Raw genomic sequence first — 27,945 nt, forward strand, 5'->3', positions numbered from 1 at the left:
CGCCGCTATTGGCTGCAGCCGGACAATCCCGCCGCTGCGATTGGCCAACTTCGCTCTGACGCACAATGTCTCTGCGACGCGACCCTGGCACGACGCAGGACCCCCGCTGCCCCCGTCTCCCGTTCGGGTCCGTTCGCTCGGCTTCGGTTTTGTTTTGTCACAGCCGCCCGGGGTCGTCCGGAGTAGCGCCTGAGAGAAAAGCAGGGCTTAGCTGCGTGAGATTGAATTGACGCGTTTTGCTTCGGCGAGAGGAGACGCGTGAGTTCAACACACCTACCCGTCTGTTCGCTGTCTTGCGCGGAGGCCCGGGGAGCAGTGTTGAAGGGAGCAGCTTTACGGTGATTACTTATTTATACATTGTGTTTGTGTATATATACACAAATATATATTTAAAAACGAACGCGTCCCTTGTTGCGCGCAGTCGACGCATTCTAGAATATTCCATTCCCGCACTCTGATCATTTGTCGACCAGCGCCGCTCTGCAGAGTCCGCGCTGACAGCGTGTGCGGAGATTAGCGTTGTGTGTTTGCATACGACAAGACAGGGTGTACAGCTACATAAAACGCATTATAAAAGGTGCATCTGTTTAATCATAGCTATATAATTGGGAAATCGCTTGGAGTGAGGAGAGGGAGGGGGTGCGGGTTTTTTGCGTTGTCGTTGCGATCTGTGTTTTGTGGAGTATGACGGACAGATGCCGATGTTGTCTTATCCCCTCCCTCTCCCCCGCAGGTGCTCGGGTTTAAGACGATACATTTGTGTGTAACCGGACCAGTCACCCCGCGTCATGGACTCTCACAAGGTGTCGGAGCTGCGCGCCTTCGTGCGGCTTTGTCAGGACAACCCGGACGTGCTGCACCTGCCCGAGCTCAAGTTCCTGCGCACCTGGCTGGAGGGGTGAGGCGCAACACGGCACCGTGCCTTACAGCGCAATCACATAGTGCAGTGCAGTATACAACACAATATTATTACAGTAGTTTATTTCAGTATACAGCAACCCACAATACAGTACAGCATATTACAACTATACAACACAGTATGGTATGGTTCAATACAGTACAGTGCAAGAGTACAAAAATATGGTGCACTGTAGTATAGTACAGCACAGTGTAATAAAGTATAGTACAACACTAAATTGCACTGCTGTCCTGTATAATATTGCATAATGGCTTATGGTAGAACACAAATGCAGTGCAGTATACTACAGTCTGTCTGTGAGTACACAGGTCTCCACAGTGCACTGCTAGACTGATCAATACAATATAATCTCTCTCTGTGTCTCTCCCTCCCTAGTCTGGGTGCCTCCATCCCTCCCATGACCACAAATGATGTCCCCCCTCCCTCCCCCAAGGTATGCACACACATTCTCTCATTCTTCCCCCTCCTCTTTTCTCTCCATTCTTCTTTGTTCCTTTGCAGTCTTCTAGATTATTCCTTCCATCTCTGTTTTTTCCCCCTATTCCTTTTCTTGTGTTTTGGTCCTTCTCTTCAATCTCTGTTCATTTTGCTGGTGTTCCTCCTTTTCCTCCTCTACATGGTTCCACTCAATATCTATCTCTCACACTCTTATTTCTGTCTTTCTCCTTCTATGTGTCTGTCTCCTCTTACACTCCTTCTCTTTCCTCCTCCTCCTCTCTGCTCTTCTCTTGGCTTCCTCTGTTTAATATGATGCCGCCCCCCCCACTCACCCTCCCCATTCAGAAGGAGCCCCCCACGGCCCGGCCAGCCCCGCCAGCCCCCGAGGCCCCCGGCACCTCAGAGAGCGAGGAGAGTGACCTGGGTGAGTACACAGTCATGTACATACACACAGTCACACAACACTCATGCATATTTATGCACAGACTTGCAATGACATGCTCACACTTCTACAATGTCTCTCTCTCTCGCTCTCTCCCCTGAATGTCCAGATATTGATAACGAGGGGGTGATCGAACCCGACGTAGACGATCCCCAGGAGATGGGAGACTTTGAGAACCTGGAGGTACAGTAGAGCACAGTATAGTATAGCACCATATAGTACCATAGAGCACTGTACAGTATAGTATAGCATCATATAGTCAAGTACAGTATAGGATAGTGTAGTGCAGCATGGTATAGTGCAGTGCAGTATAATGCAGTACAGTATTTTATAGTAGAGCACTAGGCTTGGGCGATTATATATAAAAAAAAAAAAAATCCCTGTTGACGCTATTCCTTTAATAATAATGATGACAATATACGTTATTATCGTTGATATATAAGAAGTTCATAGACTATGAAATTACTGGGCTACATGTGGCCTTGACACCTATTTTGGAAAACTTGAAAGATTTGCTCTAAATATGAGTTCCCACAAGTATTTTGTCCTTCATATTTATTATGCCTACATTTTAATCTCAACCCAGTTATAGTGAAACTACATTGTGCATGTTGGCAAATAAAGGTGATTGTTTATGCTGATTGAGCTATTGCAGATATGCAGGGCATAGGCCTGTGCTTTTGAATACATACTACTATGTCTCTAAGCACACTGTTGTTGGCCAGACATCAATACATTTGATCAATCATGATAATGTTTTTAGGCTATTAAAAAAGTAACATTAAACATATAGCCAAGGGTACAGCAGTCTAATCGGAAGTGTACCCTAAACCTTGTGAGAACAGTCTGCCTGACACTCAAAGGAATAGGTTTAGGCTATAAAAGTAAAACAAATTAATTCAAATGAATAATAGGCTAAACTAGGCCTGTAAAACCAACATAATTGCAAGGCTGCCAAAACAATCACTCCTAACACTACTGTTAACAAGAAAAATGACCCTGTCCACTTTATCTGGCTTCAGCAGAGATAATGGTCACAATATTGAGGAATTTTGTGACTTCGTCTTCGGCCCTCTCCTCAGGATTAAGGGAGACAGATGTGCATGTTCTTTTCTCCCTAGCAAACTGCCCAGAGTTATCTTTTTGAAGGAGGAGTGGGTTCTTCTTCCTCGGGCTCAACTCAGACACTAACAGAGTCCGGTTTATTCCACAAACATATGAAACTAAAGCATCCTTTGTGTATAATGTCTGTTACTATGACTAGGGCAGGATCTGACACAGAGAATGTGGGGTTCAGACAAACAACCATGTAAGCATTGTTGTTGAGATCGCAATGGATATGCACCCAATTTCATCTGTCCAGGATACTGGATTCAGGAAGCTTGTGTCATTTCTCGAGCCAGATTACAAAATATACTACACAAATAGTAAAGCTACACGCTGACTGCGCTACATCAATCGAGAGAAATGTCTGCTATGTTTTAAAGAGAAGACGGATCAAGCTTTTTTCTTTCTTCAGAAAAGTACTCATTTTAAAACTTTAATACTGAAAACAACAGCAGTTATTTTATTTAGCAATGTGAGAAACTGGATACTCTGAATACTTTGACTTATTGGGCACATAACTTGTTTTTGCTTTTGAATATTTAAAATCGACAGCAACAGGATAACATTTCTGTATTCTGCCAATGCGTCTGGTCGGGGGGGCAGTTGAAAGCACTCCACTGGGTGTTGGTTTATTAGGTGAGAGTGTGGGTTGCTCATATTTGCACATTTAGTATGGACTTTCTTATCACAAATTGTGCAAATGAACTCATCCAGATTAGCTGGCTCTCCTTTCTCATTTGGTATGACCCCAAAGAAACACCAAATGAGCAAAGTTGCATTTTTCTTTTTAATAAGGTCTGCCATCTTTACGACATTTGATATGAGATGTGATTGGCTTTTGTACAATTTTTAAATATTTGGCACCAAAAAGGGCAGTGTTAACCTGTGTTTATCGTGTTATCGAAGCAGGGTGACAACTGATATCATGACTTACAAATATTGTGCTTAAGGATAATATCGCCCAAGCCTATACAGGACAGCACATTGCATTTTAGTTTAGTACAGTACAGAACCCCGTCTCTCCCTCTGGTCTCCTAGGTAACGGAAGAGATGATGGACCAGGCGAATGAGAAGAAGGGAGAGGCGATCGGCGCGCTGGGGGAGGGTGAGACTGAGCACCTCTGTATAGTGCCTTGCAGCTGTGTGCGAGTGTGTATTTTATTGTTTCTCTCTTTTACTGACCACTCATCTCTCTGTCTCTCTCTCTCTCTCTCAGGTGATCTACAGAAGGCTCTGTCCTTGTTCACGGAGGCCATTCTCCTGAACCCTCGTCTGGCCATCCTGTACGCCAAGAGAGCCAGGTAACCCCTGCTGTGTGTGTGTCTGTCCTCAACCCTGTCCCAGTGATTGGATCTGTGTGCATCTCCTTGTGTCTCTGTTGATGTGTCTGTGTCTCCCTCCATTTTGATTTGTCCTGTAACAGTCTAAAATCTTGTTTTAATAATGTATGAACCATAATAATGTTTTTGATGATAATGAGGCTGTGCTGTGCGTTGGCAGTGTGTATATCCGTATGCAGAAGCCCAACGCCGCAGTGAGGGACTGTGACCGTGCCATCGCCATCAACCCTGACTCCGCACAGCCGTACAAGTGGAGAGGAAAGGCCCACAGGTACAGTACAGCCCCACACTGCTGACCATGGGTACAATCCAGTATTATACCCTCTCTCTCTCTCTCTCACCCTCCACGCAGTCAGTCTGTCCTGCCGTGGGCTGTATTAACTCTCTCCTTCTCCCCCCCTCAGGTTGCTGGGTCACTGGGAGGAGGCGTGTCGGGACCTGGCCATGGCCTGTAAGCTGGACTATGACGAAGAGGCCAGTGCCCTGCTAAAGGAGGTCCAGCCCCGGGTATGAGAGAGAGAGGGAGAGAGGGGGAAGGGTGCTGTCTCTGTGCATCTGTCTCAATGTCACAGGAAAAAAACAACTTTCACTTCCCTTTTGTGCCCCCCCCCCCCTCCGGGGACGGCCATCTCCCCCTGCTGGAGCCCGAGTCCAAGATCTTTTAACCTTTATATGAAAAGATTGTTTTTTAAAAATGACTTAAAAAAAAAAAAAAGAATTTTAACTGTTTTTAAAGATTTAGTTGTTTTTAAAAGCACTTGTTTTGTTTGGGTTTCTTGGTTGGTTTTGTTCTGTTTTTTTCTTTTGTCAAATACATTGGCCGTTTGGTTATAATTTTAAATGCATCGGACTGTTTTGGTTTGTTTTTTATTTTATCGTTTTATTTGTTTTTTGGTTTGTCCGGTGCATTTTCAGTTAATTTCAATGTATTTGACCATATTGTTTATTTGTTTAATGGATTTATTTGGCAGTATTGCCCTGAACACAGGTTTATTTGATTTATTGCACGTTTATTTGAGTTTGTAATTTGTTAATCACTTAAGATTTTAAAATTTTTAAGTGGTTTTAGAATATTGATTTTAACAAATTTTAAATCATAAGTATTAAAATTTGTTTGAATGTTTTTATCTGTATTGTAAAATACTTTTCCAATAAAACAGTATTTTGTGCCCCCCCATCCCTCTCCTTCTAGGCCAATCGAATCCTGGAGCACCGCCGCAAGTATGAGAGGAAGAGAGAAGAGCGTGAGATCAGAGAGAGAAAAGAGAGAGTGAAGAAGGCCAGGGAGGAGCACGAGAGAGTGCAGAGGGTGAGGGAGAAGGGGATACAGGATGAGTGTAAACCAATTCCGGCAGGGTAGTCTGGTACAGTGTAATATAATACAGTGCACTACTACACTCTCTCAACTCTCCCTCTCTCTGTGTAGGAGGAGGAGGCGAGGCAGCAGGCTGGTGGAGCTCCAGGAGGATTCCCAGGTGAGAGAGAGGGGGAGGGTGTGTCCATCAGTGTGTCAGTCTCGATGTGTGTTCAGTTTACCAGTGTGTTTAGTACATCAGTGGCAGTGTTTGAGTGCTGTACCTTGTGTGTCCTGCAGGGGGTGCTGGGTTCCCAGGGGGTGCTGGGTTCCCAGGGGGCGCTGGGTTCCCAGGGGGTGCTCCGTTTGGGATGCCAGGGCTCAACGAGATCTTCAACGACCCTGAGGTGCTCATGGCCATGAAGGTACCCTGCACTTCTCCCTCTCCGCCCTCCTGTCCCCCTCTTCTCTCTGCAGTCTAGTGTTCAGTCAGTGTGTCTGCAGACGACTTCCTCCCTCTCTCCCGTCAGTCTGTTCCCTCTCAATTGCTCTCTCTCTCCCCAGGACCCGGAGGTGATGACTGCGTTCCAGGATGTGGCTCAGAACCCTGCCAACATCTCCAAGTACCAGGGGAACCCCAAGATCATGGCCCTCATCACCAAACTGTCCTCCAAATTTGGGGGTGCCCAACCCTAGACAGAGGGAGGCAGGGAAAGAGGGAGAAATTGTGTGTGTGTGTGGGGTGGGGTGGGGGGGGTTGTAGGGTGGGAAGGAGGAGGATGACTGAGGGATGGAGGGGGCAGGAGGAGAAAGATGGGGTGGGGGGTGGAGGAAGAGGAGAGAGGAATGGTGTTGGTTGGAGTTCCAGTGAAGTTCACAGAGGGGCACTGAAGTCTAGGGGCTAATATAATACCTCCTTGACTTACACCCTGGGGCAGTTAATAACCTTCAGAGTGGGAACGGGTATTTTTTACTGTACTGTTGTTACCCAGGGATTGGAGGGTGCAGATAGAGAGGACTATTAATTATGAACAGATTGTTTTTCCAGTGGGAGCGAGGGAGTTGGCAAGGGGGCAGTTATTCTGTTGAAGGGGCAGTTATTAGTCGAACTTAGCAGATTGTGGGGTAAAAAAGTGGTCTGCTATTTTCCCTCCTGTGTTTTTTTTTTTTTCTTGGGTGCTCTCAGTCTATTAAAACTTCCCTCCTTGCCCTCATAAAACAAAATCTTGTTACCTTTTTTTACATTACTTAAATCTTACCAATCGCCTTAGTGTACCTCTACCTGCAAAACAGGATTAATTGAAATGATAATTAAAGGGTGATTTAAATAGTGTTCATATGAAATAAAAATATAAGGGTGTTGCAGGGGGGGGACAAGCTGTTCCTGTTGAGTTGTTGAGCTCGGAAAGACAATAAAAATATCTGCACGTGTTTGGACATTGTGAGGTGTGCTATCACCAAGTGCACTAGACTGGCCAACAGAGTCACTGATACCCCGTTTCTACTGGCCACGTTTAAGTGACCTCCGTGTGGCCGGGCTGTAACTACACCTAAGCTTTGTTTCTAGTGGTTCAATTCATTGTCCTGAGGTACAGCGGGCCTGGGATGTGAATTACACGAAAGGTCAAAACCCTCGGCATTCTGGGATTTAGTGTTTAAAACTGGAGGCTGAAATACCTTAAACATTAAAGTGCAATACACTTTGGACTGAAACGTGTTTAGGATAACTAACAGATATGCAAAAGAAGAAACCGGGACATATTGAAAACATATGTATATAACAAATTATATCACTTAAAAATATAGTATTTGTTAGAAAATTATTTTAATTTTGACTTATCTGCTCTCATTTCACGTAGGTTTTTTTTTTTTTTTTAGTGCTTAAAACAAATAACATGTATTACTTCTCCCTGTATAATGATCCGATTTACATTGACAATATAGCTTAAGTATCCTAGATTTGTTCCCTTATAATTTATCTGTGGGAGAATTAACTGCTTTGCATTATTAAATAAAGTGCGCGTCTGTTTTAAATCTGTCCCGTGTAGCCAATTAGTATATCATGACATACAGTCACAACCTGTATATGTAGTATAAGAACAACTAATACATGTATATATAAATACAGCTACAACACTGTGGGATCATAATTAACTCGACGAGTTTTTCACAAATTCGGTATTTATTTCTCTATAACCTACATAAGCTTAATCAATGTCGATAAATAAATGAATCACACATCAGTAACATCTTCAGCTGTTCCGAATGGTAAATTCTTACGGTCGAAGCTTCGTTGGTGTTAATTTGCATGTATAATCGATTACGTCACATTAGCTATTAGTGTATAGATTTGAATTAAACTTTTGTTTTTTGTTTTTTGGAACAGTTTAAAATAAGTTATGTCGAACAGTTATCATGTTTTTATTTATGTTTTACAAGCACACCATTGTATTGATTTTACTTGCATGAAACCTGTTAACCTTCCACTAAAAGCACCTTACTCAAAATAAACTAAACCCAGCTAACACACAACATTGCCATATTTTGTGTTAGCAGGGAAGACACCGGAACAGTAACCTTGACATTTGAGTACAATTTAATAAAAAATTCTGCAGTTCAGAGTTTTTCAAAATGATATATTATTATACCGATTAATAATCATAATAATAGATCGATTGCAACGAGCTTAAGTTGCAGAGTTAATACGGAGCTGCATTCAGTTATATATTCAGTTATATTGGCCCATTAAGCCTAATAAATAACGTATAATAATTAAACTTTTGGTTAAATGATCCTGGAAAAATGCTTGTTCCTCAGTGATATACCGATACCAATCAGTTGCAAATTTCATTAAGCTTTCTGGGGGTCTTCTGTGCATTTAGCAAAAAATTCCAAACAGCAAATGTTTGTCGAAACATTTGTTTTACATGTCCATTATGTTACACAACACTTTGCTGTACAGATCGCGGATAAAGAAACAGTAACGCAAAATTAACGCAGCGATTCTACATGCTTGCTGGCAAATGGGGGATAGTGCTCTTTGAGAAGAAATATGTTTTAAATTTGTGTAATCGTATATTACATCGTATATCGTATATACATTGTTTAAATGTAATCTGGTCCAATGCCTGCTGACACGACAGTGGCGATTGTGGGGCTTTTTATGACAGTTTTGAACTCAGTTATGTTCAACACCTTTTGTGCAGTATACAAATCAAAATGTTCAATTGATATCGTCTATGAGGGACATCTGAAGTGTGGTTTAGTATTAACGCTGGTGGGGGTCCCAATGAGTAAACTCACCTCATTATTGCGAGTGCAACAATAAATTGTATTTATTATTACTGCAGCACACACACATCTCGGACTGAACACACCCACACTGACTCGTTCTTCCACCTCCCTTCACCTTTTATCCCCTCCCCACCGCACCGCCTTCACCACATTAACTGTTTATTGGGTGCGGTGGCACGATACAGTATTCAAACATGGTCAATTTCTATGAACAAGAGAAAAACAAATCTGTGTGATTGTACGTGACCAACCTCCGAGGTCTGTACAGAACGATCGAAGCTTCGGAGGCAGCAGAGGGTTACAGATACAATTAAAATCGATCTTCATGAGATTTATCACATAAAAACATGCCTCTCTCGTTAAGATTGATATAGTTTTAAGAGTGTAAACAGGGTAAAGCTAAAACACGGAACATTTAAACTATTTTTAGAGAATTGTCAAGATATTGGGACATTTCATTTGAATCCAGGGCATGTGGTCACCACAGTCTTTCATGTGTGTGTATATTTATACCAAAAATGGAATATTTTCTCACAGCAAACTGTATTGCAGTCCTTTCTCCAGCAGGATTTTCACGATTCCAGCGGCCGCCATTACTGTAGTTATCATTTCAAAATCCAGTGGCGTTGCATCTGGCAACGTAATGGACATAACAGTATGTGGCCAGGACTAGTTTGGGACAGCCGGTATGATGTGCGAAACTGAAAGTCCTGAAACTAGTTCTGCCACAGTGGACGCCCTGGACACGAACAGCCAGGCTGAGGTGCAGCTCAACATGCCTAGTGGAAATGGCATGAGCGGACTGGACTGGTCAACAGTCACTGAGCGGACTGGACTGGTCAACAGTCACTGAGCGGACTGGACTGGTCAACAGTCACTGAGCGGACTGGTCAACAGTCACTGAGCGGACTGGTCAACAGTCACTGAGCGGACTGGTCAACAGTCACTGAGCGGACTGGACTGGTCAACAGTCACTGAGCGGACTGCACTGGTCAACAGTCACTGAGCGGACTGGTCAACAGTCACTGAGCGGACTGGACTGGCCAACAGTCACTGAGCGGACTGGACTGGTCAACAGTCACTGAGCGGACTGGACTGGTCAACAGTCACTGAGCGGACTGGACTGGTCAACAGTCACTGAGCGGACTGGTCAACAGTCACTGAGCGGACTGGTCAACAGTCACTGAGCGGACTGGACTGGTCAACAGTCACTGAGCGGACTGCACTGGTCAACAGTCACTGAGCGGACTGGTCAACAGTCACTGAGCGGACTGGACTGGCCAACAGTCACTGAGCGGACTGGACTGGTCAACAGTCACTGAGCGGACTGGACTGGCCAACAGTCACTGAGCGGACTGGACTGGTCAACAGTCACTGAGCGGACTGGACTGGCCAACAGTCACTGAGCGGACTGGACTGGTCAACAGTCACTGAGCGGACTGGACTGGTCAACAGTCACTGAGCGGACTGGACTGGCCAACAGTCACTGAGCGGACTGGACTGGTCAACAGATTCTATGCAGCCCCGTTTATGCCAAACGTGTTTGTCCGTCAGTTTGGTAGTTCATTGGGAAACTCATTCAGAAATTTGTTAATTTGGCCATTAATTCAGCAGTTTGGTCATATAGTAGTAAATTCATCCAGGAATCTGTCAATTTGTTAATTTGTCCAATTCGTGTGTCAATTAATCCGTAATTACATTGATCAACTATGCAATTAATGTGGCTATTAATTAATATAAACAGACAAACTTCCAAACAAACTTACAGACAAACCAATGAACTTCCAGGCGAACAGACCAACTGTCAATCATGCTCTGTGCCAAACGCACTTCAGTCCTTCTAGCCAATAGGAGCAGACTCGCCTATTTTAACCAATACAACTCCAGGCTCACATAACACGGCTTCAGCCAATAATGGTGCAGTTTATTGGAAAGGGCGTTTCTGTGTCTCACCTCGATCCGCGCTATGAATCCAAATCGCTCGTCAGAGACGCATCAGCTGTAAAATCGCACTTGCAGGCTTTACTCCCTGAGACAAGGACGAGCATCAATGGATTATATTCTTCTCAGTGGGGGGCTGAGGTGGGCATTTCTTTTTTTATTTAACTCTACGCACTACATGTGTTCATACAGAAAGATTTTGGTTTTAAACTTTACCGATTGCAAATCATTGCAATATTAGCTAATTACTTTAAGTCGGATAATGTATTTATTTAAATATGTGCACACGAAAATAAACTGAACAATACATACTAAAGCAAAATAAGCAACACACTAACACTAAACACCCTGTCCTATCTAATCGAACACGTATATCCATTTAAATACAATTAAACCTCATAAAAATACATACAATCTGACCGTCTGACAAAATGTCTCTTAACCAAACGAATTAACAATTAATACAAAAACACAAAGAACTTCAACCTTGGCATGTGTCATATAGTTTATGCTAATTGTATTAAAATCAGTATTTTTCCAGCCGCTCTCAGTGTTGCTGACTTGATCGGCATTATCATTCAAATATACAGATGTCTGAGTGGAAACTGGCGGCAGTGTCGGTGCGCAGTTACTGCCCGGCTGCCCCAACTGTCCAGTGGAAACGGGTAGTCACTGCGTGGACTGGACTGGCCTACAGACTGACTGGCTGAACAGCACTGGCTGCAAATTGGAATTTGTAAAATGTATTATGCTTTGAATTGCACTGTATTATGTGAATTGGAATTTGTAATATGTTCCTTGTACTGCACTGTATTTTTGCACTTTGTATTGCGCTTATATTTTGGATAAGGGCGGCTGCTAAGAAATAAATAATAATAAGTGCAATGGAGCACCTGTACTACACAACACTTCACTGCACCCTAGTAAATACACTGAACTCTGCTCTTTTGGGGCTGTTTGTCAACACATTTACATGTCTGATGCGACTGTACTGTTCAATAATAACTTTTTGAACTGTAACATAAACAAAGTTTATTAATAATTTACACTTGCTTTGTAAATGTATCATTAAAAAAAAAAACAAGACTAAACAAAAAATCCATTATTTTTCACACAACAAGACTATCAGAGAGACAGGAGGTGAGAGGTCAGTATGTGTGTGTGTGTATGTTGCATGCGTGTGACAGAGCACAACAATAATTGTGTCTGTATTCCTGTAAGTGTGGGGTGGATCTCTAATCAAGTGTGTACAGTATTCCTTTGATGACCCAGTACATGTGTTTTAATAGGTTTTATACTATGGAATTAAATGTGAATGGAGGAGTAGTTGGGGGCTGTAGTCTTGTCTGCAGCTCTGCTCTCTGTCTCCCAGTCTTCACTCTAGTGTCCATACCTGCACAGGAAACACACACAGCAGTGTTACCTACAGACACTGCACAAGACATCAGACAACATACACAAATCCACCAACTGCATAGAGCTGCCATTCTTACAGGTGGCATTATACCCTGGAGCCCAGTCTATACCCTCTACTGACAGCCTGTACGCCTGGGCCGGTTTCATAAATATAGACTAAGGCTTTGTCTTAGTATGGTTATAAGTCATACGAACGATAGACACTGAGTTAAAACTGTTGCATGAAAAGTCAATCACACAATGCATTCTGTGGATTTTAAGATACTTGAAGAAAAAAAAACATCTATCTACACTGTACACCTGGGGCCAGTTGCATAAAACTATATTAGGCTAGTCTAAACCATTAGACTGGTCTTAATTTGACAGTTAGTCTTTGCACATCTTTTAAAATGAAAATTAAATCTCACGGCAGAAAAGTACAGACAGGGTTCAGTGAAGGGTGTCATAGCTCAACTAAAGCAGAACAATCCACGTGTACTGGCTAGCACTGACATTCACCTCCAGCAACTTGAGAGAATGCCTCACAGATTGACTGATGTGTTGGATGAAGTTGTTAAATAGTAAACATTATAAAATCCAGGCCTCTGAAAGAGACTCTTTTCTGCAATTTGTGAAGATATGGGAAGCCTCCATACTTCATCACTGTACGTTAGCTGAGCCGAGGCAAAGTGCTCATTGAGTGGAGTTCAAATCAGTGTTTTTGAGACTCGCTCATTTAATCTGTCTTCTCGACTGCAAGATGTTATCTGGCTGCAAAGTCTTGCATACTTGGCAGATATATTAACTAAAATGAATGGTTAAACCTGAGCCTTCAAGGAAAACTGTTTTCTTTGCTTGGGACAAAATCACAGCTACAAAAAATAACTTGAATTCTGAAGTGTAGAAAAAGGTTAATTTAGTTGCTTTCCCAGCCTAAACAACTTCCTCTCAGAGAGTAATCTCAAGATTGATGGTGCAGTGAAGAATTATAATACTGCTCATGCATGGACTCCAAACTACTTTCAATTAGTATTTCCCTCTTTAAAGTGAAAATTGTGACTGGATTTCCACATGTACTGGACATTTAAAGTTATGAATGTAGTAGTGATGTAGTGATTAAATAATGATATTTAACACATCACATTTACCATGATTCCAGAAGCTCCACAACTTAATTAAGTTTGAGAACCACTGACAGAGACTGTATCTGGTCTATAAAGACTGTACATTTGGTGTATATAGACTGTACATATAGGTGTACTTAGTGTCTTCAAATTCCCAGAATGTGCTGCGTGATTGACTTAGTAAGACCAGTCAAGGGAAAGACTGCTTCATGCAACCATTTTAAATTAATTTCTATCGTTAGTATGACTTATAAATATACATAGGAAAATACGGTTTATGCAACTGGCCCCCTGGAGTCAGTGCTGATTTGGATTCACACTGAAGGGCTTACTTTTGAAACTCCCACTCCCTGTTGTCCAGAGGGCAGACCTGCCGGGTCTTCAGCCAGCGAGAGATACAGTGGAAATGGAAGGCATGCTGGGAAGAGAAGGAGAGAGGCATGAGGAGGAGATCATTTAACCAAGCTAAGGGAGACTGACAAAGAGGGAGACACGCACAATACTAATTAACTCCACAATCCCCCCCCACACTCACATTGCAGACACCCCAGGCCACTGTGCACTCCTCAGAGGTGGCGGACGCCTGGTTGGCTTGACACTCAATACCTGAAAAAAAAGAGATGGTGAGATGTGTGTCAAGCAGTCGGTATCTCAGTCAGTTGGTCAGTGTCTCAATCTAATCACTGACAGTCCAGTCAGCCAGCCAGTCGCTGACTTTACTCACACAGGTCCATGATGTGGTTGCGACAGATGGCACAGTTGTCCACCACGATGTCCCAGGCCCACAGCGCCACTGCATTCCACTGAGAGAGAGAGAGGGAGAGAGAGAGAGAATTACATTGACCGACTGACTGACACAGACACACACACTTAACAGCATATGGGTGTTACACTGTCTGACTAATATACTTCATCATAACACAGGACTTACACCGACACGCAAGGGGGAACATGTATTGTCACAGGAATGTATTATGTGATTGTGTACACACTGTAGCGCAATGGATTCCAACGACCTGTCATGGCAAACAACAACCAAGTCACACACTTACGTTCATCGCCAACTACAAGCACCTACAGACACACACTACACTAGTCGCAGCCCGGGTAATAAAGCCATTGCAGCTGGTACAGTGCAAAGACAAATCGGGCTAATGAGGATGTATACAGTTTGTATATATATGTATACCGATTAGGACATCGCTTCAGGAGGACTAATGCGCTTGCGGGGTCCGGCCGCCGGAGGATCTGGGCTCGCTAATTGGACTACATGCCTGTCACGTCTAAACCCGACTACGAGTTTCCCCCGGATATCAAGCGGTTTTGGAAGAGCTTTGTCATTTTGCTAAATCAATAATATTAGTAGTAGTAGTAATAATAACAATAATAATAATAATAACAACAACAACAACCACAAAAGGTCATCAAAAACAGCGACACCTCGTTTGAATGAAAAACATTTGTTAACATCTCACTCCAAGTAAGACACATCTGTAACATACCGCGCTTATACATAGTAATATTAACACACAAGCTCGAGGCGAGCACTTTCAACTAAAACACTACTCTCCCGCGCCTTCTTCCACCCTTTCCTCCACTTTCCCAAAAATCACCTTTTTGACTTCGAAGCGCTTTTTGCTGGCTCCGCTGTTAGTGCCGCTTGGTGTGTCCACATCCATCGCAGCCGCCATCTTGTTTCCAGCCCTCGGAAAACTTTAAGTGAACGAGGAACGCGATGTCCGCTCTGCGCATGCGCTGCAGTGGCATGTCCGGATTGAGCAGATTGGATATTACGTCATTTTGGTCTGTGAAGAGAGACGCCATCTTGTGTAGGTACAGGCAACGTTCACGACACGCATACTTTGAATCCGCACAGACTCCGCGACAAATCTGTCGCCGTCTGCGTGAACTCAGACGGAAAAGACGTCACCAGGTCACGTATCCACAGGTTTCAAAAGTCTGCACAGCCGCGCAGCTTTTCAAGAGGGACTGCGCTGGAGCAGCCGCTGCTGCAAAACAATCAAAGAGCACAGACGTGTGTTTCACAGAGACAGCGCCACCTCGTCAGGGGGTGTGAATCGCCTTCGAGTCATGGCATGAAGGATCTTATGAATTCCATGCTAGATAAATACAACAGAAATATAATATTTTAAAGATTGACAGTTCAACAATAACATAATATGCATGTTTTAATGGTTAACCTAATTTTCACGTATTATGTACACGTGTAAATTGCACACCTGGCAAGGAATCCATACTAATACATACAACATGTTTTACATGTGTATTTCTTTCAAATTACACATTTAATGTAGATTCGAAACCAGTGTAAATATAATATTGTACAATAAAAGTTGTAATTAATTTGATCAGTATGTTAGTATTTAACAACTAAAAAGCCCCCCCCCCCTAAATAGGTTCTAGCGCCGCCCATGGCTAACGCTGTCCTAGATGTGAGATAACATTCGCAAAAATGGATTTAAAAGTTATGGTTATTATTATCTAGTATTATTACTAATAATATTACATAACTAGTATTACCATTACCAAACTAACGTTGCCCACTGTAAAGGGTCTCAGTGCTGGAGCCGTGGAGGCTTCACATACCTTTCGTACAGATTATATCAAGGTCCCAACAGGCAATTACAAAATTATTTTGCTTAAATTTCTGTAGCATTTTGTGAATGGACGGCCTACTCCCGATTATCCCAACCCTGTAATTGCTGTCCAAGTGTCTAACCAGACAAGGGAACATCGAACATCGAAAGCCTCCAACAAAACGGTACACAAGTAACAACAACATTTCATTTATTTAAGTTCATACCTCTGTGATTGTAACATGTTTTACAATTCATATACAAAGTTATACAAAAATAACACGAGTTGTGGTTGTATAGAAGCAGATGTGCAACATCTTGCAAATCACATCAACAGACCTCCAGCACCATTAAGGAAAATCCAGAAGAAACTCAACAGTGTGTTATTGACATTGACAATGGTGAGGGATAATCCTTGCCTGTTTCAAATTAACACTGGCATTTAATGTAGTAATCAAAGAAAAAAACATCAAGCTTGTTCTTCATCTGCTCCCATTTTGCTACCTGAAAGTGTATGTGCTCTAGGTGGTAGTCTTCAGCACATTTAATAAAGAAATCACACCATGACATACCCATGAGCCCAAGCTGCCCCATTATTTGACCATGATAAGTGTGACACTCTTTTAGCTTTTAGCTGCCATCTGCCTGCTTGAAAAGGTAGGGATACGCTGTGAAGCTTTTCTTGGACGGGCACTTACTTTCTAAAAGCCCTTAGCTTGTGCTTTCACTCTCTTCTCTTTCTATGACCTCACGGTCAGGTGACGTACCAAGGTGTGGGGCATGAGGATTTACAACAAAGCCACATGGATACACTAGATTACATGTGAGCTTGGTGCACTGTGTTGCTGCTATGGGGTCTAATTCTACACCTCTTTCCATCGCCTTGGTCTGTACTGGTGCTGTACTCTTTAAGATTGCAGCAAAACTGCCATGGTCAGCTCTCCTGGAGCCGATTCTTTTAAAAGAGCTTGATGATATTCGGGCAGACCTTGCAAGAAACCACAGGCTGTTTGTGTTCTGTTGTCTGGTTTCATGTTCTAGGGCTATAGGACCAGGCAAGGAAATGATCGTTTTGGTGAAGCTACGCATGTCATTTTCATCCAGAACTGTGCAGACATTTGTGGGTTGGGGTGGCAAAGGAAAGTTAGGGAAGTCATCTGACTGGCGGACAGGAGGACGTTGCTACTACTAACGTTAGATAGCGAGCTACCTCTAACATTAGCTTGTTACGTCGGGGCACCCGTAGGCTTAACTTTAACAGGTGACTTTCTGCTGAAGCTGAGAGGATGTCGTTGACTGATAAAATATTTCTATAATAGATAAATAAACAGAGCTGACCCGGCAGTGCAAGAGCATGACCGCTCCACAAGGCCGTGCTGGCCGCATGTTAGGATGAGTTTATGGGGTTTCTCACTCTTTGATTGAGGTCGCTTACACTGAGGGTGCTGTGCTCGCGCTTACAGCAGCGCGGCCTGACGGGCGTAGCAACCGTAACTAAGTGGGCGGGGCTTTTGCGAAAGGTCGATTCCAAACTGTCCGCGCTCCATCTGCGCAGACTGACGTCACACGCAGCCCCGTCTGTAATCTAGCCGGCAGACAAGTGTCGTGAACGCAGCCAGTGTTGTGTGCGATGTTATGCTACGTAAGATTTCGTTTGTATTCTTTTGCATGCTATGTTCTCTAAAACATGACATTATTGAGATATAATTACATTTTAAGTTTATCTGTCTGTGAAACTGAGAGTTTGTATTAAAACACATAGGCCTACATATCCGACGATATATAGACATGCCTGTGTACTGTGCAGCTATAAACTGCAAAGAAGTCCGTAATCAAGACTCGTTAAGGAGGGGGCTCACCTTTCATGGGTAACATATTTAATACCACTATAGTAAGAGACATATTTACACAATTGAGTTACTTATACAAAATCAACCTGTCCGTCCATTTTCTGAGCTGCTATCCTGGTGAGAGTCGCGGGGAAGCCGGAGCTGATCCCAGCAGGCATGGGGCACACACACAGATATATAAAATAATACTATATCTTAATGCGTCTATTCGAATATGTTTTCAAGAACGAATATTGGTAAAGAGATGCAGTACTTTTGTATGACCAGTTGCTGTTTTATTATTATAAAACATTATTTATTTCTCAGAAGACGCAGTAATCCAGGACGATTTACGTATAACATATGCATACAGTATTTTAAGGAATTGCAGTTTAAATGCAGAGTACAGGTAATATTAAGCAGCAATATTCTTAAATGCAATTAGTCAATGGGAACGTAGAGGCTAGTACAACGCTGTGCTATATTGTAAATGAACATACGTTATTTTGTATGTGAAATGTTTTAATAATCTTACTCAGGTTTCCACATAACCCCCCAGTCTCTGCTAACGGTGATGGCTCTAAACTGGCCCTTGCTCATGGATCTGGGCATCGTTTGCTTGCAGCGGGATGTGACGTCTTGATCACATCTTGAGTTTGCAGTACAAGCACTGGCTCTGAAGCAGCGAGATTGTGAAGTCGCAGTAACATCTCTGTTTGTAAACACATTATAATATTTTACTCTTATAAAATACTTTAAACAATAAAAAAGCAGCTTTTGTGTATCTCCGCTTCTATCTGTTGCATTGCTGTGTGCACTGTACTTGCGTCCCGCCATCTTGCGTCTTGTCTCTCAGAGAGGCGTGTCCACGTGCTGCACTCTCACTCTGACGACATAAAGAGGCGACACGGGCCGCTCTGACCGAGTGACGCCGGCTAATACGACTGCCGTGGCAACAGCGCAGGGTTTGATGTGCACAGTGCCCTCGGCCATGCTCATCTGCCCGGCTGGGGCTAGCGGCAGCTCCCCGCGACCTATTGTGTTCGCAACATGCCACACTGCATGGCCTTTGGCTGTACACAACACAGTGGACGCAGTCATAAAGCCGAAGAAGTCAAACAAGAAGACGAGGAGGAAGTCAAATTATTCCCCTTCCCAAAAGATCGCCAATGTGCCCGTCAGTGGGCTGTCAACATGGGTACTGACGTCGGACCGATCAACACATTTCTTGATCGCGTCCAGTCGGATAAAAGGTCCAACAAATTCAGGTTGTGTAGCAGGCACTTCACTTCAGATATGTTTCAACGGGACCTCAAATCAGAATTAACGAGTGAGTAGGTCTACTGGTGTTTTTACGATTGATTTGCGAGGCATACAATCGCAAAGGCTATATTATATTTCAATTCAAATTCACGCACCTTTTGCTATTTTTAATACATTTTGCCTTGTAGACACCAAACCAAGGCGCCACCTCAAACGCGATGCTGTACCCACTATTTTTGAACATACAAAGCCAAAGAAAAGAGCACATGGTGAAAAAGCGATCTCAGTTGTTGATCGGAAGATGGTAAGGACATAGTTGCATTTTATTGAACTTGTCATTTTAAAAAAATGTTTAGTTAAAAAAAATATATATATGCATTGTCTGGCTGTTGCCATGAACTGACGGTATCGGCAGTCGCACCATATATTTAGATCTATGAATCCGAGCCGGTCGGATGTTGCTCATTATCTGTTGCCCAGTTTTCATCTTTCATCTTTCATTATGTAGTTGCTTCAGTCAATAACAATAGAGCTTTCTTAGTCAAGCTTTGTAAGCGCGGTGTTGCAACAACAGAGCTTTGTACTCCAGGCTAGCCTGAAGGCAGAATCGAGGGCCGCAACCACGTCACGTTTGTTTACATAACCTCGTTTTGAAACCCCCACTGGACAGTCGACACGGCGCAGCGCAGACGGAGTGAAAGTGAGCGAAACGTGTACAAAATTGGGAATTTCTTTACAATGCAACATTTCCTGGGTCAGACGCCTAGTAGTACGTAATTGTATTATATCGTAGAAAGCTTGGTTTATTGTCTAGGGTAGTAATGCAGTTCCCCTTTAATTCTGGATAAACGGAGTGACAGAGGTACAGCACAGGGAATTACTTGTATTTTAATAATAATAGCAACTGAACACACATTGGAAGTATCCCAAATAGTAATTAAGCCGTACACGACCATTAAATGCCAAAACACGACCAACACATTTCATGCTGGAAAAAGTGTCATAGCCGTATCTAGTTAGTTGAAGCACGTTTCAGATACAATGCACAGATACAATGCAGCCAACAGCGGGAGAGTTGTTCGGGGGAGTGGGAAAGCGGTGCTACTACAGCACTCTATATCATGTGTGTGTACAGTGGTGAAAGAAAGCTTGTGACCTTTTGAATGGTATGCGAATACTGGATCAATGTGTTCAATAAAGACATCAAACCGTACGATTGTCTGTGTGTTGTTTGTGTAATCAGATCTATTTTTAGGACTTAGATGAAGATCGGGTCAGATGCAGGAATATTGATCATCGTAAAGGTTTCGCAAACTTTCTCTCACTGCTGCGTATTTCACTGTTTTTACCAGACACACACAAACATCGCACCCCTGCTTACTGCACAAACTGCAAAATCATCGCTTCTCAATGAATGTCTGTGTTTGTCTTATTCTCGCATGGAGACTCATCTTTTTATTAATAAGAATGTTAAAAGTCAGGTTCCACCGAGATTTGAACTCGGATCGCTGGATTCAGAGTCCAGAGTGCTAACCATTACACCATGGAACCCTGTGACGCTCTCTCCGCACTCGCATGCATTTGCTGCAGCCGCTCAGGACTCCAGTCCCCGGTTATTCCTATTGTTGTTTTTGCCGAGGACTAAAGCATGGACTTGAGTCTAGTGCCGAGCTTCTAGCTACCGCAGCTTTCCTGTACATTATAGTCGACCCCACATGTTCTCCCCTTTACTTAAAATCAAACCCCACTGGGGCAGTCCAACTCCCAGAATCCCCCGCTAGCGCCAGGGGGTGAAACCTTTGCTCCCATTGGTGGGAGGCTCCTCCGGCTCGGCCAATGGCGGGCGCGATACTTGCCTCGCGACAGATTCAACAACATGGAGTGGGTGAGTTGGAGCTTCAGCTGAATTAGTCTCGAAAACAATGCAATAATGAAATAAACATACGTTCTGGTACATTCGAGAAAAGGGGAGCAGTAAACCACTCGCCATTAATAACACTGATACTACTAATAACACTGGCGACGGACGCACGTGTCTAATGCTCTCGTATACCTTAATTGTTTCATTCTATCCCAGTTTAATAATAATAATACTAGTAATGGTTGCACAATGCTGTTTGGTGTCAACTAATAAAAACTTGGTCGCTACTACTGTTCTGTCTGATGTTTCTGTTGGTCTCTGTCTCGGTATGTGTGTACCTCTCTCTGGCTCTGTCTCTCAATCTCTCTTGCTGTCTCTTAATTTCTCTCTCACTCACTGTGTTAAATACAAATTCTAAAAGAGCTTTATTGGCATGACATACTTACATTGGTATTACCAAAGCAATTACAGATAGTAAAAATTAACATAAATATAGTAAAGCAATACAAGCATTAAATTGATTTATTTTAAAATAAAAAGGCTATGTAAATGTTTAAACACAGTTGACATGGTCTCTCTCTCTTTTTCTCTCCCTCCCTCCCTCCGTCCAGGAGGATGATACTGCGGGGTTGTCCCTGGACAGTGGAGGAGAGCTAGACTCTGGGACCAAGCTGGGGGAGGATGACCCAGACACCCCCCCTGCCCCTCACATCCCTCCTTCCTCCTCCTCCCCCTCCCCCTCCCGTGCAACCCTGTCCAAAGAGGAGCTACATGAACCAGGTGAGAGAGGGGGAAATGGAGGGAGGTAGGAGGAGGAGGAGGTTTGTGGTGAACAGGTGTATTCTGTTGTACTCTATTCTATTATTTCTGATCCATATTCCGTATCGCTTCGGGATGTATTTCTGTTCTGAATTATTGAAACTTTTTTCCAATTAGAATTAATTTATCAATCTCTGGATCCTAGTCTATTCTGGGCTATCTATCCTGTTAAAAGTCTGCTCTCCTCTGCCCTACCAGCCATTAACCACTGTATTAATGTTTGTTTGTCTGCCTGTCTGTCTCTATGTGTGTGTGTGTATGTGCGTCTCTGTGCCTCTTGGGGGCCGTGCCCAGCGGTGTGTGAGATGTGTGGCATGGTGGGCACGCGAGATGCCTTCTTCTCCAAGACCAAGCGCTTCTGCAGCGTCTCCTGCTCCCGCAGCTACTCCTCCAACAGCAAGAAGGCCTCCATACTGGCCAGACTGCAGGTGAGGGAGAGAGAGAAATATTCAAATGTTCTAATCCGTAGATATGAATGTAGTGTCTGTTGCTTCCCTGTCTGTCTGTCTTTGCTCTGGCAGCACTGCTGTCACAATGGCATGTCAATGAAGCTTTATGAAATTGAATTGAAGTGGAGAGTGAGTAAAAGAAAAGGAGAGAGAGAGAGTGTGTGTTAGAAAGAAAGAGGGTCTGGGAATCCCTAATAATATAAGCATATTCAAACCATATTTTATTGTCAAATTAATTAAGAATGTATGATCATACAGAAACACATATGTGTAACCCAGCTGTGTACTCCTGTTAGGTGTGCTGCTGTGCAGGGCAGGGTGAGGCAGAGAGCAGGTCAGCCTGTAGGGATAGTGCAGTTCATAGCCCAGGGTGCAGGGACAGTGGTGCTCTAGAACTGGGGGTAAGGCAGGCAGATGTACTAAGGCACAGAGGGCCAGTGTGTCAGTCAGTCAGTCAGTCTGTGTTATTGTACTGTGTGTTACTATTTGTTATGGTGTTACTGTATTACTGTGTGTGTGTTACTGTGTTGTTGTATTACTGTGTGTGTGTTTTCAGGGGAAGCCGCCCACTAAAAAGGCCAAAGTGCTGCACAAGGCCGCCTGGTCCAGTAAGATTGGGGCGTTCCTGCACTCCCAGGGCATCGGCCAGCTGCTGGATGGCACCATGACCGGGCAGGACGGTGAGCGTCTGTGCTGGACACTGGCCCTGACCAGACAACACGACTGACTGGACCCTACTCTGTACTGTACACACACTGAACTGTACTGTGCTGTACACACACTGCCTTGCACTGTAAACACAGTACACTGAACTGTACACACACACTACACTGACTTTCTCTCCCGTCCCTCAGCGCTGGTGATGGGCTTTGACTGGGGCACCTATCTGAAGGAGCACGGCTACAAGGCAGCCCCCGTCACCTGCTTTAAACACGTGAGTGCGACCTCTGACCCCTGACTAGGGCTGTGTAATCTATGTTTAAATGACTAATCGTTTAAACCAAAAGTTAATCGGTTGTTTAGCCCCTTCAAATCAGCATCTGTAAACTCCAGGGACTTTCGCAAGTGTGCAGTGCAACCAAGATCCCCAGCACCGCTACTCATTTAACCCAGCCCCCACATGACTGAAGCATCGTCATGAATGATGGCCACAACTTTGCTGTGAAGATTCTGAGATTCTGCTAGGTTTTGCTCAAAATTGGCGAGTACGTTCTTCGATTGCTGCTGTACACAAGACTTCACTTTTAAACTCCCATTCATCAGTGACATGAGACTTTTCTTTATAGATTTAGACATGTCGCTCATGCACTTGTTTTTAGTCTTTACTATCGCAAAAGAAGTGTTTGGGAGTTACCCAAGTCAGACACAGGACAGGTGAGAGAGAGAGCTATTTTGTTGTGTCTTAGTCTTAGTCTTAGCATTCCTAATCTTGTTTTTAGATTTGCCTTAATTGAAGTAAATCTTATTCCTAGTTTGCCTTAATTGTAGTTAATTCAGTCCAGCTGTTTTGTGGTTAGACTAGAGTGAAGGAAAGATGACCTAGTTTGGGAATCTGGAGGTGGAGTCAGTGAGGTGTCAATTGGTGACCAGAAGCTGAACACAAAGGTATTTAAGCAGCTACAGAGAAACAGCTTCCTCAGTAACAAAAATAGGTCAAGCAGTTGAATTGGGGAACAAAAACCAAGAGACAGTCTTTAGGGCACTAACAACTTACTACATTTAGAAGCATGTGGCAACTACAGTGTCAGATTTGCAGAATGATTGCCTTCCTGGATGAACTTATATCCAAGAAGAAATAGAAAGCTAGAAATGCCCAACAGGTTCCAACTACTGGACAGCTCCAAGGGTGACGGGAGGGCAGTTGAGCACCAGAGCACCATGGTGCCCACTCCCCCCCAAGAACAGGGAGGTAGTTATAGTAGGAGACTCGATTCTTAGAGGCGTAGATGACATAGTGTGTTCTAGTGATAAGGAGACCCACATGGTATCTTGCCTGCCTGGTGCTCAGGTTGCAGATCTTCCTAAACTAGTAGACGGGCTACTGGCCAACGCCAGGGAGAATCCACTGGTCATGGTCCACATTGGAACCAATAACATAGGGAAAGGTAGGGCAGAGGTTCTGCAAGACAAATTTAAAGAGTTAGGAACGAAACTAAAGAGCAGAACCTCCATGGTAGTTTTCTCTGAAATACTTCCGGTACCACATGCCAGGCCAGGGAGACAGGCAGAGATTAGAACTTTTAACGTGGTTGAAATCTTGGTGTAGGGAAGAGGGATTTAGATTTATGGAGCATTGGTCTTTCTTCTGGGATAAATGGGACCTGTACAAACCGGATGGTCTCAATCTGAATAGAAGGAGGCTAATTGGGAGAGCTTTTGTGCAGAGTAATTGAGAATCTTTTAAATTAGGGACCAGGTGGGCAGGGAGCTCTGACAATGGGAGATGTTTCACTAAGGAAAGAAAACAAAGGGGAACTGCTAGTAGGAAAGTCCTGAAATGTTATGTCCTAAAATGAAATGTCTTGAAATCTCAATGCCAGGAGTATAAGGAACAAGATGTTAGACCTAGAAGCCACAGTGCTGGCGTGTGACTATGATGTTGTAGGAGTGACATAAACATGGCTTACAGAAAATGATGGGGATGAATACAAGTTGAAAGGATACATACAGTTTAGGAGAGATGGGCAAAATCGAAAAGGGGGTGGGGTAGCATTATATGTCAGAAATTATATTGAGGCAGAAGAACTCAATTTTGATCTTCGTAACAAAACAGAATGTGGGTTAAACTTTTGAATAGAAGAGCAGGAGGATTAGTGGTAGGAGTGTGTTCCAGACCACCCAACTCAGATATTCAGAAAGATGTTGCTTGTACAATGTAATCAGGACAGCATGTAGCAAGGATATGGGTGTTATAACCGGGGACTTCAATTTCCCAAACATAGACTGGGACAGACCAGTTGGGACGACAGAAGCAGGAATAGAAATGGTTGAGATGGTAAATGACTGCTTTCTAACTCAATTTGTCAGGGAACCAACCAGTATATGCATTGACTTGATCTTTTCAAATGACCGAGATACAGTGAGGGAAAAAAGTATTTGATCCCCTGCTGATTTTGTATGTTTGCCCACTGACAAAGAAATGATCAGTCTATAATTTTAATGGTAGGTGTATTTTAACAGTGAGAGACAGAATAACAACAAAAAAATCCAGAAAAACGCATTTCAAAAAAGTTATAAATTGATTTGCATGTTAATGAGGGAAATAAGTATTTGATCCCCTATCAATCAGCAAGATTTCTGGCTCCCAGGTGTCTTTTATACAGGTAACGAGCTGAGATTAGGAGCACTCTCTTAGAGGGAGTGCTCCTAATCTCAGTTCATTACCTGTATAAAAGACACCTGTCCACAGAAGCAATCAATCAATCAGATTCCAAACTCTCCACTTTGGCCAAAGAGACCAAAGAGCTGTCCAAGGATGTCAGGGACAAGATTGTAGACCTACACAAGGCTGGAATGGGCTACAAGAGAAGGTGACAACAGTTGGTGCGATTATTTGCAAATGGAAGAAACACTAAATAACTGTCAGTCTCCCTCGGTCTGGGGCTCCATGCAAGATCTCACCTTGTGGAGTTTCAATGATCATGAGAACGGTGAGGAATCAGCCCAGAACTAAACGGGAGGAACATGTTAATGATCTCAAGGCAGCTGGGACCATAGTCACCAAGAAAACAATTGGTAACACACTACGCCGTGAAGGACTGAAATCCTGCAGCGCCCGCAAGGTCCCCCTGCTCAAGAAAGCACATGTACAGGCCCGTCTGAAGTTTGCCAATGAACATCTGAATGATTCAGAGGAGAACTGGGTGAAGTGTTGTGGTCAGATGAGACCAAAATCGAGCTCTTTGGCATCAACTCAACTCGCCGTGTTTGGAGGAGGAGGAATGACCCCAAGAACACCATCCCCACCATCCAACATGGAGGTGGAAACATTATGCTTTGGGGGTGTTTTTCTGCTAAGGGGACAGGACAACTGCACCGCATCAAAGGGACAATGGACGGGGCCATGTACCGTCAAATCTTGGGTGACAACCTCCTTCCCTCAGCCAGGGCATTGAAAATGGGTCGTGGATGGATATTCCAGCATGACAATGACCCAAAACACACAGCCAAGGCAACAAAGGAGTGGCTCAAGAAGAAGCACATTAAGGTCCTGGAGTGGCCTAGCCAGTCTCCAGACCATAATCCCATAGAAAATCTGTGGAGGGAGTTGAAGGTTCGAGTTGCCAAACGTCAGCCTCGAAACCTTAATGACTTGGAGAGGATCTGCAAAGAGGAGTGGGACAACATCCCTCCTGAGATGTGTGCAAACCTGGTGGCCAACTACAAGAAACGTCTGACCTCTGTGATTGCCAACGAGGGTTTTGCCACCAAGTACTAAGTCGAAGGGGTCAAATACTGATTTCCCTCATTAACATGCAAATCAATGTATAACTTTTTTGAAATGCGTTTTTCTGGATTTTTTTGTTGTTATTCTGTCTCTCACTGTTAAAATACACCTACCATTAAAATTATAGACTGATCATTTCTTTGTCAGTGGGCAAACATACAAAATCAGCAGGGGATCAAATACTTTTTTCCCTCACTGTAGAGTCAGAGGGACACTAGTTAGAGAACCAATAGCAAACTGTGATAACAATATGGTTAGCTTTGAGGCATTCATAAAAAAACAAAACAAGGACCAAGTCTAAAAAAATGGTCTACAATTTTAGAAAAGCAAACCTTGAAGGTATGAAACGGCACTAAGAAGAGGTAGACTGGAGCAACCTGGATACAGCAAATTGAGGACCAAACAACATTGCCCAAAATGGTTTAATAGAGGTATGCAAAAAAAATCAAGAGAAAGAAAATGCTGTATAGCACATACAAAAGGGATAGAGATGAAACTAAATACAAAGAATATGTTGAACTGCAAAGAAATCTTAAGTAAGGGATCAGGAAAGCAAAGATGGAAATAGAAAGAAACATAGCTCTTAGAGCTAAAACTAATGCAATGAGCTTTTTCCAATACTACAACAGCAAGAGGTCAATAAAGGAGGAAGTGAAACAGCTAAAGGGCACAAATGGAAGTATCTTGGAAAATGAACAATATGTAGCAAATGTTCTAAATGAGTATTTCACATAGGTTTTTGCAAAAGGAAAAATGGATAACATGCCACAGGTTAACAATCAGTTCAGGCAAATCCTAAGAGAGATCAGGATAAATGAGGAGGAGGTACTAAAGGGACTAGCAGAATTAAAAACAAACAAATCACCTGGGCCAGATGGTATATGTCCAACAGTACTTAAAGAAATGAGGGAAATTATTTTTAAGCTGCTAACTCAAATATTCCAAAAGACACTTAGAACAGAGGATGTGCCAACTGACTGGAAGACGACAAATGTCATACCAATCCACAAGAAAGGGGACAAAACTGAGCCAGGAAATTAGAGACCAGTTAGTCTCACCTGCATCACCTGTAAAATGTTGGAAAAAAATATTAGACAGAAAATAGAGGAGCATCTAAATGAAAACCATATTCTTGGAGATAGTCAACATGGGTTTAGACGAGGCAGAATTTTTTGAACATGCAACTGCAGCTGTAGATCATGTGAAAGCATATGATATGATATACTTAGATTTTCAGAAAGCTTTTGATAAGGTTCCACACCAAAGACTGATCCTCAAATTGGAAGCTGTAGGCATTCAGGGTAATGTAAGTAGATGGATTATGAACTGGTTGATGTATAGGAAACAGAGGGTGTCGATTAGAGGAGTTGCTTCTAACTGGAGTGA

The 27,945-nt window shown here is 43.2% G+C and overlaps 3 protein-coding genes and 1 non-coding gene across 8 annotated transcripts in view; 2 read left to right on the forward strand and 2 right to left on the reverse strand.

Annotated features, from left to right (window-relative positions):
- Positions 1-120: 120 nt before the first annotated feature.
- st13 (ST13 Hsp70 interacting protein) lies at positions 121-6,971 on the forward strand. Of its 3 annotated transcripts, none has more exons than XM_066707231.1 (13): positions 121-338; positions 734-898; positions 1,295-1,352; positions 1,703-1,781; positions 1,909-1,982; positions 3,945-4,011; positions 4,123-4,207; positions 4,407-4,517; positions 4,651-4,753; positions 5,439-5,555; positions 5,673-5,721; positions 5,841-5,965; positions 6,105-6,971. In XM_066707231.1, the coding sequence occupies exons 2-13, from the start codon at positions 789-791 to the stop codon at positions 6,234-6,236; spliced, it is 1,110 nt and encodes a 369-aa protein (XP_066563328.1). In that variant the 5' UTR covers positions 121-338; positions 734-788; the 3' UTR covers positions 6,237-6,971. The 3 variants fall into 3 exon arrangements, with proteins under 3 accessions (XP_066563328.1, XP_066563330.1, XP_066563329.1); XM_066707233.1 differs by having other exon boundaries at positions 5,859-5,965; XM_066707232.1 differs by lacking the exon at positions 121-338 and adding an exon at positions 467-577.
- Positions 6,972-11,790: 4,819 nt separating this feature from the next.
- rbx1 (ring-box 1, E3 ubiquitin protein ligase) lies at positions 11,791-15,031 on the reverse strand. Its single transcript, XM_066707234.1, has 5 exons — positions 14,908-15,031; positions 14,019-14,097; positions 13,830-13,900; positions 13,627-13,712; positions 11,791-12,168 (listed from the first exon to the last, which is right to left on the reverse strand). The coding sequence occupies exons 1-5, from the start codon at positions 14,983-14,985 to the stop codon at positions 12,156-12,158; spliced, it is 327 nt and encodes a 108-aa protein (XP_066563331.1). The 5' UTR covers positions 14,986-15,031; the 3' UTR covers positions 11,791-12,155.
- A 3,661-nt stretch (positions 15,032-18,692) lies between these two features.
- Positions 18,693-27,945, forward strand: part of l3mbtl2 (L3MBTL histone methyl-lysine binding protein 2) — a 39,596-nt gene continuing 30,343 nt past the window's right edge. Inside the window, exons 1-6 of one of the 3 annotated variants that reach the window (XM_066707235.1) lie at positions 18,693-19,050; positions 19,172-19,287; positions 21,456-21,624; positions 21,958-22,091; positions 22,669-22,792; positions 22,967-23,046. In XM_066707235.1, coding sequence (XP_066563332.1) covers positions 18,771-19,050; positions 19,172-19,287; positions 21,456-21,624; positions 21,958-22,091; positions 22,669-22,792; positions 22,967-23,046 — 903 coding nt within the window. In that variant the 5' untranslated portion in view covers positions 18,693-18,770. Of the gene's footprint in view, positions 19,288-20,811; positions 20,869-21,455; positions 21,625-21,957; positions 22,092-22,668; positions 22,793-22,966; positions 23,047-27,945 lie in introns of those variants that run through there. The other 2 variants (XM_066707238.1, XM_066707236.1) reach the window with 2 other exon arrangements.
- On the reverse strand, positions 20,463-20,534 carry trnaq-cug (transfer RNA glutamine (anticodon CUG)). The gene has a single exon. It is a non-coding gene; the product is annotated as a tRNA-Gln (tRNA).

Source organism: Amia ocellicauda, chromosome 6 (genome assembly GCF_036373705.1).
Source record: "Amia ocellicauda isolate fAmiCal2 chromosome 6, fAmiCal2.hap1, whole genome shotgun sequence".
Taxonomy (NCBI): Eukaryota; Metazoa; Chordata; class Actinopteri; order Amiiformes; family Amiidae; genus Amia; species Amia ocellicauda.

Coding starts and splice junctions, on each gene's coding strand:
- st13 (XM_066707231.1), top strand. CDS start 789: ATGGACTCTCACAAGGTGTCGGAGCTGCGCGCCTTCGTGCGGCTTTGT. Junction 4,012..4,122: donor GATCGGCGCGCTGGGGGAGG/GTGAGACTGAGC, acceptor TCTCTCTCTCAG/GTGATCTACAGAAGGCTCTG. Junction 4,208..4,406: donor CTGTACGCCAAGAGAGCCAG/GTAACCCCTGCT, acceptor GTGCGTTGGCAG/TGTGTATATCCGTATGCAGA.
- rbx1 (XM_066707234.1), bottom strand. CDS start 14,985: ATGGCGGCTGCGATGGATGTGGACACACCAAGCGGCACTAACAGCGGA. Junction 14,098..14,907: donor AGCGCTTCGAAGTCAAAAAG/GTGATTTTTGGG, acceptor TCTCTCTCTCAG/TGGAATGCAGTGGCGCTGTG. Junction 13,901..14,018: donor CAACCACATCATGGACCTGT/GTGAGTAAAGTC, acceptor CTTTTTTTTCAG/GTATTGAGTGTCAAGCCAAC.